General features: G+C 26.1%; 1 protein-coding gene across 1 annotated transcript; it reads right to left on the reverse strand.

Annotated features, from left to right (window-relative positions):
• Positions 1-1,477: 1,477 nt before the first annotated feature.
• Positions 1,478-10,956, reverse strand: LOC122506886. Its single transcript, XM_043619292.1, has 10 exons — positions 10,712-10,956; positions 9,783-10,085; positions 9,235-9,486; positions 8,817-9,055; positions 8,406-8,667; positions 8,092-8,304; positions 6,305-7,979; positions 5,402-6,075; positions 4,911-5,020; positions 1,478-3,012 (listed from the first exon to the last, which is right to left on the reverse strand). The coding sequence occupies exons 1-10, from the start codon at positions 10,835-10,837 to the stop codon at positions 1,980-1,982; spliced, it is 4,887 nt and encodes a 1,628-aa protein (XP_043475227.1). The 5' UTR covers positions 10,838-10,956; the 3' UTR covers positions 1,478-1,979.
• Between the last annotated feature and the right edge of the window lie 4,325 nt (positions 10,957-15,281).

Here is a 15,281-nt window from a genome sequence, read left to right on the forward strand (position 1 = left end):
TAAAATACATTTTTAAAAGTTCTTTGGAAGAATTGAATTGTTTCCAAAATAATTTTAATTGAATTATTAAGCCAAAGAATTTAATTATTTACAAAAATTTTAATAAATTTGATAGTAAACAATTCAATTATTTTCATAAATAATAAAATTCTTTGCAGGAATTAAATTATTTTGAAAAATTCTTATGAAATTATTCGAAATAATTTAATTATTTTAAAAAATTTTTCGAAACAATTCAATTATTTTTATAAATAATGAAATTCTTTCCAGGAATTTAATTATTTTTAATACAATTTTAACAAAATTTCTCTCAAGAATTCAATTATTTTAAAAAATTTTAAATGGAGTCTGAAATAAGTTCAATTATTTCCTTAAAATTTAAATAAATTTAATTGCCAACAATTCAATTATTTTTATAATTAATAAAATTATTTTTGAAAATTGTAAAGAAATTATTCGAAATAATTGAATTATTTTCAAAAAGCTTTTGAAACAATTCAATTATTTTCAAAAATTTTTCGAAATAATTGAATTATTTTCATAAATAATAAAATTCTGTTTAGAAATCCAATTATTTTTAATACAATTTTAACAAAATTTCTCCCAAGAATTCAATTATTTTAAAAAAATTTAAAAAGAGTCTAAAATAAATTTAATTATTTACAAAACAATTTTAATTAAATTCCGCAAAAGAATTTAATTATTTTTTTAAAATTTAAATAAATTTAATTGCCAACAATTAATAAATTTGTTGCCATTAATTCAATTATTATAAATAAAAAATTATTCTTTCATAAAGTTCAATTATTTTTATAAATAATAAAATTCTTTGTAGGAATTTAATTATTTTCAATACCATTTTACTAAAATTTATCGATATAGTTCAATTATTTTTGAAAATTTCAATTGAATTCTTCACAGAAATTTAATTCTTTTTAAAAAATTTCATAACTATGTGACCAAGAATTCAATAATTTTTTTAAATAATAAAATTCGTTGCAAGAATTGAATTTTTTCAAATATAATTTTAATTAAATTTCTCTTAATTAAGAATAATTTTTTTCAAAAATTGTAATATAATTTTTTTCAAAAATTGTAATACAATTTTTTGAAACAATTGAATTTTTTTGAATAGTTTAAATTTAATTCCATACAAGAGTTAAATTATTTTAAATTCCAAATTACAAAAGTGAGATAAATTGTAATTATTTGAAACAAAAGTGATTTGACATTTCTAAAAACTACTTTTTTAATTTTACAAAGAACAAGATATTAAAATAAATAAAATCCAATTTTTCTTAGAAATTAAATAACATTAACCATAAAATAATGTAATTTATTATTTGTTTAAAATGTAATTGACTACATTTTCCGATTTCCGAAATTTTTAAATTTTATTCTTTTGAAGAAGGTAAAAATTGAATGACGCACTTTTTGCTGGGATAGAATAAAAAAATTTCTTTGTTTTGTATTAAAATATAGTATATTTAAAAAAAGTGTACAGATTATTAACAAGATCGAAATGTAATAATAAAGATCATAAAACCGGAAATCTATTCAATTATCAAGTGAATTACAAAGATCAATTTGATCCACAAATTGATATAAAATCGAGTCTTGAATAAATTTTCGGCAGTTTGAAAACAATTGTAACTAAAAATATATACGATCTTTTTTATATATTCTCAATAATGAACACATTTTTACACTTCAAAACTCACTCACTTTTCGTAGCGTATTAAAATTATATAATAGTATTAAAATTTATTCTTTACAATTTTTTGACACCATTAAGGAAGACTTGTAAGGAAAAAAAATTAGTCTGACTTTTTATTTTCCTATTAGTTAAATTGGCAATTTAATAATTTTTTTATTTTTTTTTGAAAATACGACTAATTTTTCATCCGATTCTTCTTTAAGAGGCAAAAACAAAAGATGGTAATCGATAAGTAAAAAAATTACTTGAAAAATTTTCAACATCAGTGATGTTTTGTCTGTTTTCCTCTATTCTTCTTTCCGTGGGAAAGAAATAAATTTGGAGCAATTAAACTATCGTTGGGATCTCTGAGACTGATACAAGACGAATTTGTTGTCGTTGTATCGGAATTGGAATGCATCATATTTGGCGTTGATGTTCTTCCTTTCAGGAGTACAGCTCGTTCGGTACTTTTACTTGCCTCTTTAACTGATATCGATGAGACGTCACTAAAATCGGGTAAACCATATAAATAAAGATTTTCCGCGTGTCTTTTGATTGGCGAGATAATTTTTCTCGCTGTCATAATGGGCGTTACGTCGGAATTTGACGATGAACTTAGAGCCGAAGCTTCGCGTGTTTTTTTCAATGTTGTTATCGCCCAACCAAGACCAAATTTCTTGAGTGTTCTCTCCATTTCCTCGGGCGATGATGCGCATTTTAGAAAATCCGACGAGGGCGTACTGACAATTTCCGAAATTCCCGATAGTGGGGAAAAACTATTTGAACTTGTTGAACTGGGTTTTTTAAATTCGTTATTATTTGTATTTAGAGCCGATGCGTCATTTTCGTCTCTTGGTATTGTTTCGATTTGAAATTTGTCGTTTTTCTTCATTTCACGCACCGATGAGTATGATTGATAATTTTCGTTCTTCTTTGGCAGGGCAAAGGCGTCAAATGTTTTTGTTTCTCTTCGAGGTAGGAGTGATTTTCCGGGGAATAGTTGAGTTGGTGATTTTTGAATTTGTGATCGTTTGGGTGTTGTTTCTGGTGTTCGATGACTGGGCAATGGAGCAACATGAACGGAAGGTTTAGTGGTGTTAGTGGAATTTTTGGAAATTGGAAAATTTGAATTTGGTAATTCTAAGGGTTTTTTAAAGGTAGATTTTTTAGAGGGACTCACTGATGGGGATGTTATGTCAGAAGTAAGACTTCTTTTTGCCTTTGATGGAGATGTTTTCACGCTAACTTGACTTCGCTCCGCCGTGTCGGGAGTGTCGAATTCAACAATTGTCGAAAGTTCGTGAGCGGGAGACCTGAAATTCAAAGAAAATTTTTATTTGAGATTAGAAAGGAAAAAACAGAGAGAAAAAAAATTGTTTGATTTACATAATTATTAGATAATTATTTACTTGTTTAATAATAAAATAAATTATTAATTTATTTGCAGATTGAAATTAGTTGTCTTCATTTGCTTTCTTCATGCATTATTAATTTTATTACAATTTTTAAAAATAATTGAATAAATAAAAATTAATTTGATAATTACTCTTTATTTTAAATATTTTTCAATTATTAATTTTAATTTTAATTGAATTATTCCTTAAAAGAATTACATTATTTACAAAAATTTTAATAAATTTGATTGCCAACAATTCAATTATTTTTATAAATAATAAAATTCTTCCCGGAAATTCAATTATTTTCAAAAATTGTAATAAAATTCTTTGAAAGAATTGAATTTTTTAAAAGAAATTTTTAAATTAAATATTAATTTATTTGGCGAAAGAACACAATTTTAATAATATTTCTGGTAGTAATGCAATTATTTTTAATAAATTTTAATTAAATTCTCAACTGAAATTCAATTGTTTTCGAAAAATTGAATAAAATTCGATTTAAGAATAGAATCATTTTTAATACAATTTTAATCAAGTTTCTCTTAAGGATTTAATTTTTTTTAATAAATGTTAATAAAATTTTTGCAGAAATTGAATTATTTTCATAAGAATTGCAATTTTTTTGCAGAAATTGAATAATTTTTCAAAATTTTAATAAAATAGTTCCCAAATTGAATTATTTTCTTAAAATTTTTATAGAATTCTTAACCAATAATTATTTTCAATACAATTTTTAAAAACATTACCGAAAAAATCAATGACTTTGAAAAATAGCAATAAAATTTCTCGAAATAATTCAATTACTTTCAACAAAATTTTAATATTTAAATAAATTTTAATTACATTCTTTGCAGAAATTCAATTATTTTTACATAAAATTCTTCAGATGAATTCAATTATTTTTATAAATAATAAAATTCTTCGCGAGAATTCAATTATTTTTATAAATTATTAAATTCACCGAAAGAATTTAAATTATCTTCAAAACAATTCAATTTTTCTTTAATTTTAGCAGAATTCATTGCAAGAAAAAAATTTATTAATTTATTTAAAATTTGTTGAAAATAATTTAAATTATTTCCAGTAATTTTATTGTAACTTTTTTTTGAATAATTGATTTCTTTTGATAATTTTTTAAAAATGGAAAAAAAAATTTCATTTTATTTTAAAAATAATTAAAATTTTTTGAGAAATTTGATTTAAAACGTATTAAAAGTAACTGAATTCGTCTGACGAATTTTTTTATTTATCAAAATAATTGAATATCTGCAAAGATTTTATTAAAATTTATTAAAAGAATTTAATTTTTCCGAGAATTTATATTAAAATTATGTTGAAAATAATTGAATTCTTCCAAATTCTTTCTAGAAATTTACTTAAAGTTTTATTGAAAATAATTGAATTCTTAGCAAGAATTGTTTAAAAATTTTTGGAAAATAATTAAATTCTTTCGAGAATTTTATTACAGTTATTGAAAATAATTGAATTCCTGGGAAGAATTTTATTATTTTTTATAAAAATTGAATTGACTGCTACCAATTTACTAAAATTTTTGTAAATAATTGAATTTTTTCGATAAATTTAATTCAAATTGGGTTGAAAATAATTGAATTCTAAAGAAATTCTTCTAAAGAATTTCATAGAAATTTTAAAAAAATTGCATTTTAAGTAATTGAATTCTTCTGAAGAATTTTTTTATTTATGAATATAATTAAATTTTTTCAAAGTAATTTATTAAAAATTTTGAAAATAATAAATAATAATAGGGAAGTAGTTAGTGGAGATTTAATATTTTTGATTGTGAATTATTTTACCTGTATTGACCACCGGTTAAAGTAACGGGAGGACGTCCCCTGTTGTTATTAGGCAAAGCTCGTGGAGTTTTAGGAATTCCGGCCAATATTGGAATAAAATCTTCTTTTTTCTGTAAACAAAATAATTATGATTTTTAAATCAGTTGATTCATTATTAAAAAATTGTAGAAAATTGGAAAGGAAACACCTTTAAGGTAGTCGAAATAGCGCTCTTGAATTATTAACAAGACCATTTTTACATTTGAGAAATCAATCCTTAGAACCTTTACTTTTTCGTACCTAAATTCAATTGAAACAATTTTTTTTCATTTGAAAATTAGTTTTGGAAAGTTCATTTAACTTATAAGTGAGAAAATAAAAATCAAATTCGATAAAAGTAATTAATGGAGACAAAAAAATTTACAATAAAATGTCAAGTAGATAAAATAATTAAATATAAAAAATAGTTTTCTAAATTTAAGAATTAAATGCACTTATCGAAATTTCCATACCTTGGGACTTTGAGAAGTCCTTCGCTCCAGGACATTCCTGTCATTTTGTTCATCAATCGAATCAAATTCACGGAAATCGAATTCCTCCTTCATTGCGAGATAACTGTCGGTTTCTTTGAATGATTCAAGTGTTACAAAACCCAATGACTTGTCAACACTTTTACTTTGTTGTAAAATTTCGTTGGAAATTTTCTCAACAATATCTTCGTGTCCTGTTGTCCCTCCACTTTTTAAATCAATTTTCGAAGGATTTTGAAACAAACGAAATTTATCGAGATTCAGTTTCACTGTTTCTTGGCTAAGAATTTTTGGTTTTAATTTTTCACTAGGATCGTCATCATCGTCGTCGTCGTCACCATCATCATTATCATTATCGTCATTACTTGATGATGTTGATTCTTTTGATTTTGAATCGCTGAAATCGGGAGATTTTTGAATTTGCGAAAAGTCCAATGGTGGTTTTGGTAAATCAATTCCTTCTCCAGCTATTATTTTTCTCGATTCTTGAAGTGTTTTGGCGAGTTGATTATTTATTGCTTCCACATTCTCCACTAGATTGCGAACGTCTTTTAAATTTCGGGGAATACTTGATGTTGATAATTGTAGGAAACTTGTTTTATCCTGTGGTGGTGGCGGTGGTGATATTAGTGAAAAATCGTTTCCTGTTGAAAGAACTGAAAAAAAAGAAATTAATTAGTAATTGCAATTTAGAAAAAATATTTTTGAAAGAAGGTGAATTTAATTGTTACATAGAATTTTATTGAACTTTTAAAAATAATTGAATTCTTATAAAGAATTTTATCAAAATTATTGAAGCAAAAGCGTGGCAACCATAATTAAAATTCCCCTTTTTACCCAAATATTAAATGAAAAAATATTTTGTATGAAATATAAAAAACTTACTTTTTGGTTCGTTGCGTAATTTTTTGATAAGATCCGTCAACGATGCAATTCTCTCGGCACAAACATTCTCCAATTCTTCATATAATTTCTGAATCTCGGGACAATTCTTCAAAGCCTGATTATTATCAGTTTCATCAAAATGCATTTTACAATTTGGATTTTTGCAATTACATGCCTGCATTGATTTCTGGGGACTTTTTAATGTTGACGATGGTTGAAATAATTGGCGTCGATCAAATGTAACTTGATTATTAATTTGTTGTCTTGGCCTTTTATCACCTTCATTCGTATTGTCCACGAATTTTAACATTTTGCTAATTTTCTCTGGATTGGGAACATTTGATGGTAATTTAATGGTTCTTGGCGATGGTGTCTCGGGTGTTGAGACGGGACTTATTTGCGATTTACGCACATGTAGTGCGTCAATTGCCCGAGAATCGAGTAATTCTAGAATTGGTGTCATATCGGTGAGATTGCCATGATTCAAAAGTGCTGCTGCCTGTGGATTTGGTGGACTTGCGTACGATGTTGATGTTGTATCGGAGGCGTCGCGAATTCTTATTGTTTTCTTCGATGATCGTGTTTGGATGTAAACTTTTCCAATGGAGGACGATTCATTTTTTGATGTGGAATACATTTGGGAATTGTCTGTACTTGAGTCGATGGTGAGACCATCGACTTCGGTGGGGAATTCTTCTTTTCGTTTTTGCTGCAATTTGGGAGATTTTTTCGGTGTTGGGAGTCTTGACACGGGGGCGGATTTTGGTTTTTTTGTTGGTGTTGTGGATTTATTGGATGGATTTATTGGACGTGATTTGGAAGTTAGGGGGGAGGATTTACGGAGGAGTTTTAGTGTTCCTTTTTTTCTTCGCTTTGGAGTGACTTGGACTTGTTTTTTGTCGAAGTTTATCACGAGGTCGGTGATGATGGAGGATCCACTGCTGCTGTCGTCGATTTCCGGCGTGACGATCTTGACGATTGGCTCGAGTGGATGTGTTTTTTGATTGTCGACAACTTGATCGACTTTTTTACTTTTATCGCCTACTGTCGACTCGGTTGTTTCTTTAGGATCTTGTGTCAGTTCTACTTGTACTCCTTTATCCTCGGCAGTTTCGTTCTCTATCGTCGAAGTCTGTACGGCAATTTCCGACTGTTTCGTTTTCACTTTCTCAACATTGTTCACTTTATTCACTTTGTTTACTTTGTCCTCTTTCTCAATTTTCGTCTGTGTGTTTTCCTCTCTTGTCGACATGTTTATAACTTGAATTTCAGGCGATGGATTGTGAACGGGATTTTTTGTTTCGACAATTCTAGGCGTGAATACGTCGGGCGGGAGATGAGCGCCAAATTCACGGAGTAAAATTCTCTTTTGTCTTTCGACTTTTTGCAGGAGTTCGAGAATTTGCTCCTCGCGGGATAATTCGTCGAAACTATCTTTTCTCTCGGGCGATCGCGGCGAAGTGGGAGTGTTGAATGGCGGAGCTTGCCAAGAAGCGTCGGGATGAAATTGTAAATCCTGTTGATGATCGTCTTGTGGTTTTAGGGTGACGATTTTTTCCGTCAGTGTGTAGGGTGGTTCCTCAGAGGCTCGTAAAATTCCTTCTAGAGCGCGATTCATTTTTCTCTGACGCTTCTTTTGCATCTCCTTTTTTCTCATTGGCGACATGTGTAGATTCTTGAAGAAAAAAAATTCAAATTAGAAAAATTAGAATTAGAATTAGAATTTATTAAATTAGATTAAATTAGAACTTAAACTAGAATTATAGTAGATATTGAAAATAATTTACCGGAGGTTCGTGAATTTGACTCGCTTTTAATTTGCGTTCATCCCGTGCTAGATGCTCCAAATTTTCCATCATATTTTGATAATCACGACGAATTTTTTCCCGGAGCAATGCATCTTGTCCTCGACGGTCGGCATTTGTCTTTCGCTTTTTCAATAATTCGGCATTCGCATTTTCCGATTCGAGAACTTCTCTGGCTAAATCTTCAGCATTCGGCTGTAAAAAAAAGGAGAAAAGAATAAGTTTTAAACAAATAATTTTGTTTTAATATAGAAAAAAAGAAAGGAAACTTTAACTTGGCAAAATAGAAAAAATACCTCGTTTGTAAAATCGATTCGTTGAACGATTCCCGCAGGTCTTTCGTAGGCGTTCTTCTGTCTTGTATTATGATCATAGAGTTGAACTTTACTTTTCTCTGAGGTTTTATATTTTGGATTTCTCTTTATAATCGGAGGATCGGCAGCATCCGAAAAGTAGGAAGAATCTTCGCCTGTTGAACTCGAACTACTACTGTCACTACCGTCAACACTGCTGCTACTCGATTCCATTGATTCGTGAATATAATCTTGTGGATTGTATCTGAAAATTGGAATTTTTGTTTAGTTTTCTAAAAATTGTTTTTCAAAATTAGACAATAATTAAAGTCTCTCAATTTTTTTTTGCGAAATCAAAAAAAAAACTGTTTTAAAGCGGTTTTAGATATTTTTTTAACTCTTAAAGTGAAATACCTGGAATATTTGCTAGATTTTGTAGAGGGAATATTTATATTTATTGCGGGAGTTTCTTCCAAATCGTCAATATCAGAATCGGGATTGGTTGCAATTCGTGAAGCAGTAGAAGAATTTAGTTCTTGAGTTCTCGCACGATTTTTCGAATTAAAATGTCTTCTTTGCTCTTTCTCTTTACTTTTTCTTCGTGTTTCGGAAGATCCAGTGTGGCTTTTCAATTTCGAATGATTCGCGACCACCTGGAAATATATTAAATTCTAAATAGATATTTATTTTAAATATTTTTTTTAGATACTCTTTTTATTTAGATATTTCTTTTACTTAGATATTTCTTTTATTTAGATATTTCTATTATTTAGATATTTATTTAAAGAAAGGCAAAAGATTGATTAGATAAAATTAATAAATGAATCCGAACCTTGACGTTCGATTTTGTCACAACTTTGATGGGTGATTTTTTAGAAGGAGATTTAATGATCTTCGTTTTCCTGGAATTATCGCCGTGAATTTCAATTATTGCCTCATCACTTTGATGATACGGCTCTGGAACTATTTTTTCGTCCTTATTAATAGATTGTTTCGATTTTTCAACCATAGCTGCTGCTCGAGAATTTTCCTTTTCACGAACTTTTTTCATTCTCTCCTGTTGTAACAATCGAGCGTCTTCTCTCTGGAATTTAATTGTCATTTAGTAAAGGAATCGTTTAGTTTTCTAAGAAGAATTTTATTATTTATGAAAGTAATTGAATGATTTGATGAATTTTACTAAATTGTTTTTTTCAATAATTGAATTCTTTTGGAAAATTTTATGCAAATATTGAAAATGATTGAATTGAAGAAAATTTTTGAAAATAATTAAATTTCGGAGAGATATTTAATTATTTCTAAAAATAATTGAAATTTTGATGAAAATTTTAGATTTTTTTTGAAATTTTTGACTAGTAAATGTTATGAAAAAACATTTACCACTTCGGCGTCTTTTAATTTCTGGGCAGCTTCTCTTCCTCTTTCGATAGCAAGAGCTCTATTTCTTCTAGCTTCGGCTTCTATAATTGCATCGACATCTGGTTGAAGTGTTGCTGCTAAATGAGCCTGACCAATATCTTCCATATCTTCCTGATACTTTTGCTGCATATCCATTATTTTTCTATCGTGCATCTGTTTAAGCTCACACTTGCCATCCTTCTCAAGACGGCTCAATTCCTTTTGAGCCGCATTTCTTGCACGCTCCAAGAGTCTATTTGATATTTCCTTCGATTGCTGTCGAGACTGAAATAGAAAATAATTCTCTATTGAAAAATTACCCATTTACTCTATACTGACATTAAAATTATAATTAAAATGTATTATCAATTAAATTAAATTAAATTACTTTCTACTGGAAAATTACTTAATTACTCTGTAGAACAATTCAGTAATTTTCACTACAAAGTTGAAATTAAATTTCTTGAAATTAATTATTAATAAAATAAAATTATTAAATTACTCTATACTGAAATTAATTTAAAATTAAATAATCAAAATTTAGAAATTAAATTAAATTACTGAATTACCCCAGACCGAAATTTTCACGATTGTTATTTGTATGATCTGTATAAAGAAAAACAATTCTTTCAGATATTATTTCTAAAATATTCGAAAGTTAGAATTTGATTAAATTTTCTTGAGAAAAAGGTAGAAAAAGGTTTTTTTTGGTTAAAAAGGAAACATTTGTTTACAATTTGTGACACAATTGTTCTAAAGTCGATTTTGAAAATTAATTGCGAAGTGACTAAACGAATTTGAATATATTAATATTAAGATTCTGAATAGTATAATTTTAAATTAGTTTTGATTCAATATTTCTAAATAATACAGTACTAGTTGAATTTAAAAAATATATTTATAAACTCCACCTGTTCGAGACGTAACCTCCTTCGGCGATCGCGTTCATTTTTCTTGATTTGATCCAAATCTGACAGGACCATTCGTCCTTTTCGTATATTCACCGGATTACCGTTGACAGTCACATTTATTGACATATTTCTTTTGTGCTTTTAAAAATTAACTATTATAGTAAATTATGCTTTTTCGTTAGTAAACAAAGATTCATTCAGTCAAAATTTTGACTGACACAACAACGGTCAACGACATTTTTGTCAATGCGCATGCTTTAAACGTCTGGAATTTCATTGGTTGCTTAAAGTCACGTGACGAGTCAGCGGTAATTTTTGAACTGAATATAAAAAAATTTATTTTCTCTTTTTGTTAATTTTTTAGTAATTTTATTTTTTTGCTACAATTTTATTTCTGTATTTTTGCAATTTTATTATTTTTTCTACAATTTTTTTACTATTTTATTATTTTTTCTATAATTTTTTTACTATTTTACTATTTTACTTAATTTTTACTATAAAATAGTTTTTTATTTTTTAATACAAAACTCATGAAATAGTTTTCGCAAATAAAAGAAATTAGTTTTTTTGAATCAATTTAATTCAATTTAATTTTTTCATTTTTTCATTTAATTTAATGTAATTCAGTTTAATTTATTTTAATTAATTATTAAAATTAAATATTTTTTCTCGAGTAATTTTCACTGCAAAAAACTTTTTTTTTTATTTTTTTAAGCAAAAATCATAAAAAATAATTTTTTTGAATCGTTTTTCGAAATTAAATTAATTCGCAATTTTTATTTTTAATTTAATTTGATTATTTATATAATATAATATTTTTCCTTGAGTTAGTTTAACAGTAAAATGTGTTTTTTTATTTTTTAATACAAAAAATCATAAATTCTAGTTTTTCAAATGGATTTTTAAAATTTAATTTAATTGTCAAATTTAATTTAGTTCGAAATTTTCAATTATTTTCGTTCAATTTAAATTCAATTTGAATTTAATTTAATTTAGTTGAATTAATTTTTGAGGTAAAAAATATTTTTTCTTGCGTAATTTTCGCTGAAAAATGGTTTTTTATTTTTTGATACAAAAATCGTAAAAATTAGTTTTTTAAATAGTTTTTCAAATTTAAATTGATTCCCACATTTAATTTCGTTCGCAATTTTTAATTAATTTAATTCAAATTGAATTTAATTTAATTTAGTTGAATTAATTTTTGAGGAAAAGTATTTTTCCTTGAGTAATTTTCACTGCAAAATGATTTTTCTATTTTTTAATTAATAATTGCAAAAAGCATAAAAATTATTTTTTTAAATCGTTTTTCAAGTTGAAATTAATTCGCAATTTTTATTTAATTTTAATTTATTTCAATTAATTATTAAAATATTTTGCCTTGAATAATTTTTACTGCAAAATAGTTTTTTATTTATCAATGCAAAAAAAAATAAACATTAGTTTTTATCTCGTTTTTGAAAGTTAATTTAATTCTTCAATTTTATTTTAATTTAATTTGGTTAAATTAATTTTTAAGGTAAAATATTTTTTTAATTTTCATTTCTTTTAAATTCAATTTTAATTTTATTCAAGTTCAATTTTAATTTAATTTTAGTTCAATTTAATTAAATTGAATTAATTACTCTGGTGAAATATTTCTCCTTAAGAAATTTTGACTGCAAAATATTTTTTTATTCTTTAATTCAATAGTAAAAACCTTTTAATTGCTTTTAAAATTAATTTTAATTTTGTGTATTTTTCGTTAACTTATTGTACTTATTTTAATAATCTATTGAGGTGAAATAGAGGAATAAATGAAAGAAAGGAAAATTACGGAAGAAGTTGTAGTAACATATATTCTATGTAACATGATACTTATATAAGTATATTTATATATTTATATGTGTATGTATATAATAATTAATAAAATATAATGTTTAATAACATTAATTGTATGTTCTACAATATATTATCTCGCCAATTTCAATCGTCATCGTCGTCTTGTCATTTTTCGTCGCCGAGAATATATAATATTTATATATTTATATATATCATCTTTTATATTATAATAGTAATAATATATATACGTTGACAAAGTTATTATAAATATATTTATGCGCTCAATATAAATATAATAACTACCAGTACAACTTGTGTTTGTCCCTTCGTTCATTTTTTTTTCTTTTTCAATTAATATAATCTTAACAATGATTCGAAAGGATACGCACGATAACTGTGCCTATAGCGTAAAATTGTAAATTCGAAAATTTAAATTTCATTTCTTTTATTAAATAACTCTGTGCTTGCTTATAATCTTATCTTTCGTTATTTTTTTTCTTTCCGTAAATATAATAAATATACTATTTCAATATTATCAATCGTATCGCTGTCTTTCTGTATTTTGAACGGAAAAAAAGATTCGACAAGGGAAACGAGTTTCTTCAATTTCGACTTAGTAAAAAGTTTCCTTCTTTCGGATTTTTTTTCTAAATTCAACGGAATTTAGTAAAAAGAACAGAAAGGAAAATTTATTTTTTAATTATTGCTTCGCAAATGAAAATTTTGTCTTTGGCAAAAAATACATTAGGCGAAGCAGAAAAGAGAGAAAATTTTGTAAAATTAATTTTTACTGAGTCGATGATAAATTTTCTATGGAACTTTAAAATTTTCTTTATATTTTAATTTATTACTCGTTTAACCGTGACGAATCTGAATTTGACAACGACGATGATGACGATGACGACGGTGACAATAAACGATTGGCGATTTTTTTTTATATTTTTTTTTTTATAGCTCAACAGAGACAAAATTAATCAATGTTACCGAGTAACGATATATAGCTCGTTTTTTTTGCATTAGTGAAAATTCCGCTTTTTATTTTTTGTGTCGTGAAATTTTCAAAATTTTTCCAAACTTTTTTTTTTCTCGTTTGCAATATTTATCGTCTGTGTATGTGTGTCTGTGTCACTTCTCTATTTATTTGTACTTTTATTTTGTCTCGAGAAAATAGATAAATTTTCTCATTGATTCGCGGCAGGACGTGGTTACGAATTTATTTTTTTTTTATTGTAGAGAAGATTGACATCTAAACGAGGGCGAACAATTTTTTTCTTTTATATAGTTTTGGAGAAAATTTGAAATTTAACAGCAAATTTATTTTTTTTGGAATAGAGTCAAATTTCTATCGCGAGGAAAAGAATGGATTTTTTTAAATCAAAATTAAATTTATTTAAATATTCAAATTATTTAAATTATTTAATTTAAATTATTCAAAATAATTTAATTTTGATTTAACTTTTGTATTTTATTATTACTATTTTCAGAAATGAATATGAATGATGGCAAGTTTCAAAAAGTGGAAATATTTCGATTTAAGAACCTTTTTTTCAATTTCTGACATTTTGTCTTATTTTTCGAAAGGTTTTTGGAAAAATTGCCAATTTTCGAAAATTGCTGCATGAAAATGGAAAATGTTTGCCTCGTCTCAAAGCTGTGTTAAACATTGCTTAGAGAAATATTTTTCGGTAAAAAAGTCAGAACACATCCGTGAGTTACATTCTCTAGAACTTGAACCGCGACTGTTGAAAAATATTCCGTTTAACACAACTGAGTCAACGCTGTACATTTTCCGAAAAGAAATTTATTTTCTTTTTCGCGATAGAAATTTCGACTCTTTACAAGAATTTTGCCTTTTTCGCAATTAAAGCGGTGACGTGATCAATTTATAATGTCCCAGTGGCTTCAAATTGAAAAAAGAAATATAAAACCATTTTTAAAAAAGAATTTATATTAAAAGTAAATTTTGAAAAAAATTTTCTTGTTAAAAGAAGATTCTCGTTTCATACGAGAATTGTAAAACTAAATTAAAATTAGAAAAACACTCAAAAACCGAATAGAATATTTTTACTCTTTAATTTTTTCAAATCTCATTAAATGAAACAAATTTTAAAATATTTTTTCTTTTTAAATAGACGAGAATTAGAAAAAACGAATATTTTAACGGAATGTTAAAATATTCATGTAGAAAAATGTTAGAAAGAAAAATGTAAAATAGCGAAATTAAAAATTAAAAATCCCATTGATATTTTTTTTCATTTTATTTAAAAAGTAGAGTTGTCAATTTTGAAACTTGATTTCAATTGAGAAGCCGCTGAGAGCGTGAATCGTATTACAATGATTCTGAAGTAGTGAGTTTTGAATTTTTTGTGTAAAAAAATCGGAGAAAAATTAAAACATAATAAAATCTACGAACATAAAAAATCGCTGACGATTCTAAGTGATGGAGTTGAAATTTCATTTCTTTTTCTTTTTTCAACTCCAGATATATAATTTTTATCGACTACAATTATCACTACTTAAACGACTGATTTCTTACGACATATAGAAATTCGTTTTCGTAAACGGTAAGCATCGTGCTCCGTGGGTAGATCGTAGATTTATAGCTCTCTCTAAATTACTATTATTTTTTTTTTATACTGATATCTTTATTTTTCTTTTTATTATGCATTTGCGCGGATCGAGCGAACGCAGCTTAATACGAATAAATATGTACCGCTTTTTTTTTATTTGTTTTTTGTCGTTTTTCTCGAAC

Source organism: Leptopilina heterotoma, unplaced genomic scaffold (assembly GCF_015476425.1).
Source record: "Leptopilina heterotoma isolate Lh14 unplaced genomic scaffold, ASM1547642v1 Lhet_44, whole genome shotgun sequence".
NCBI classification, from domain to species: domain Eukaryota; kingdom Metazoa; phylum Arthropoda; class Insecta; order Hymenoptera; family Figitidae; genus Leptopilina; species Leptopilina heterotoma.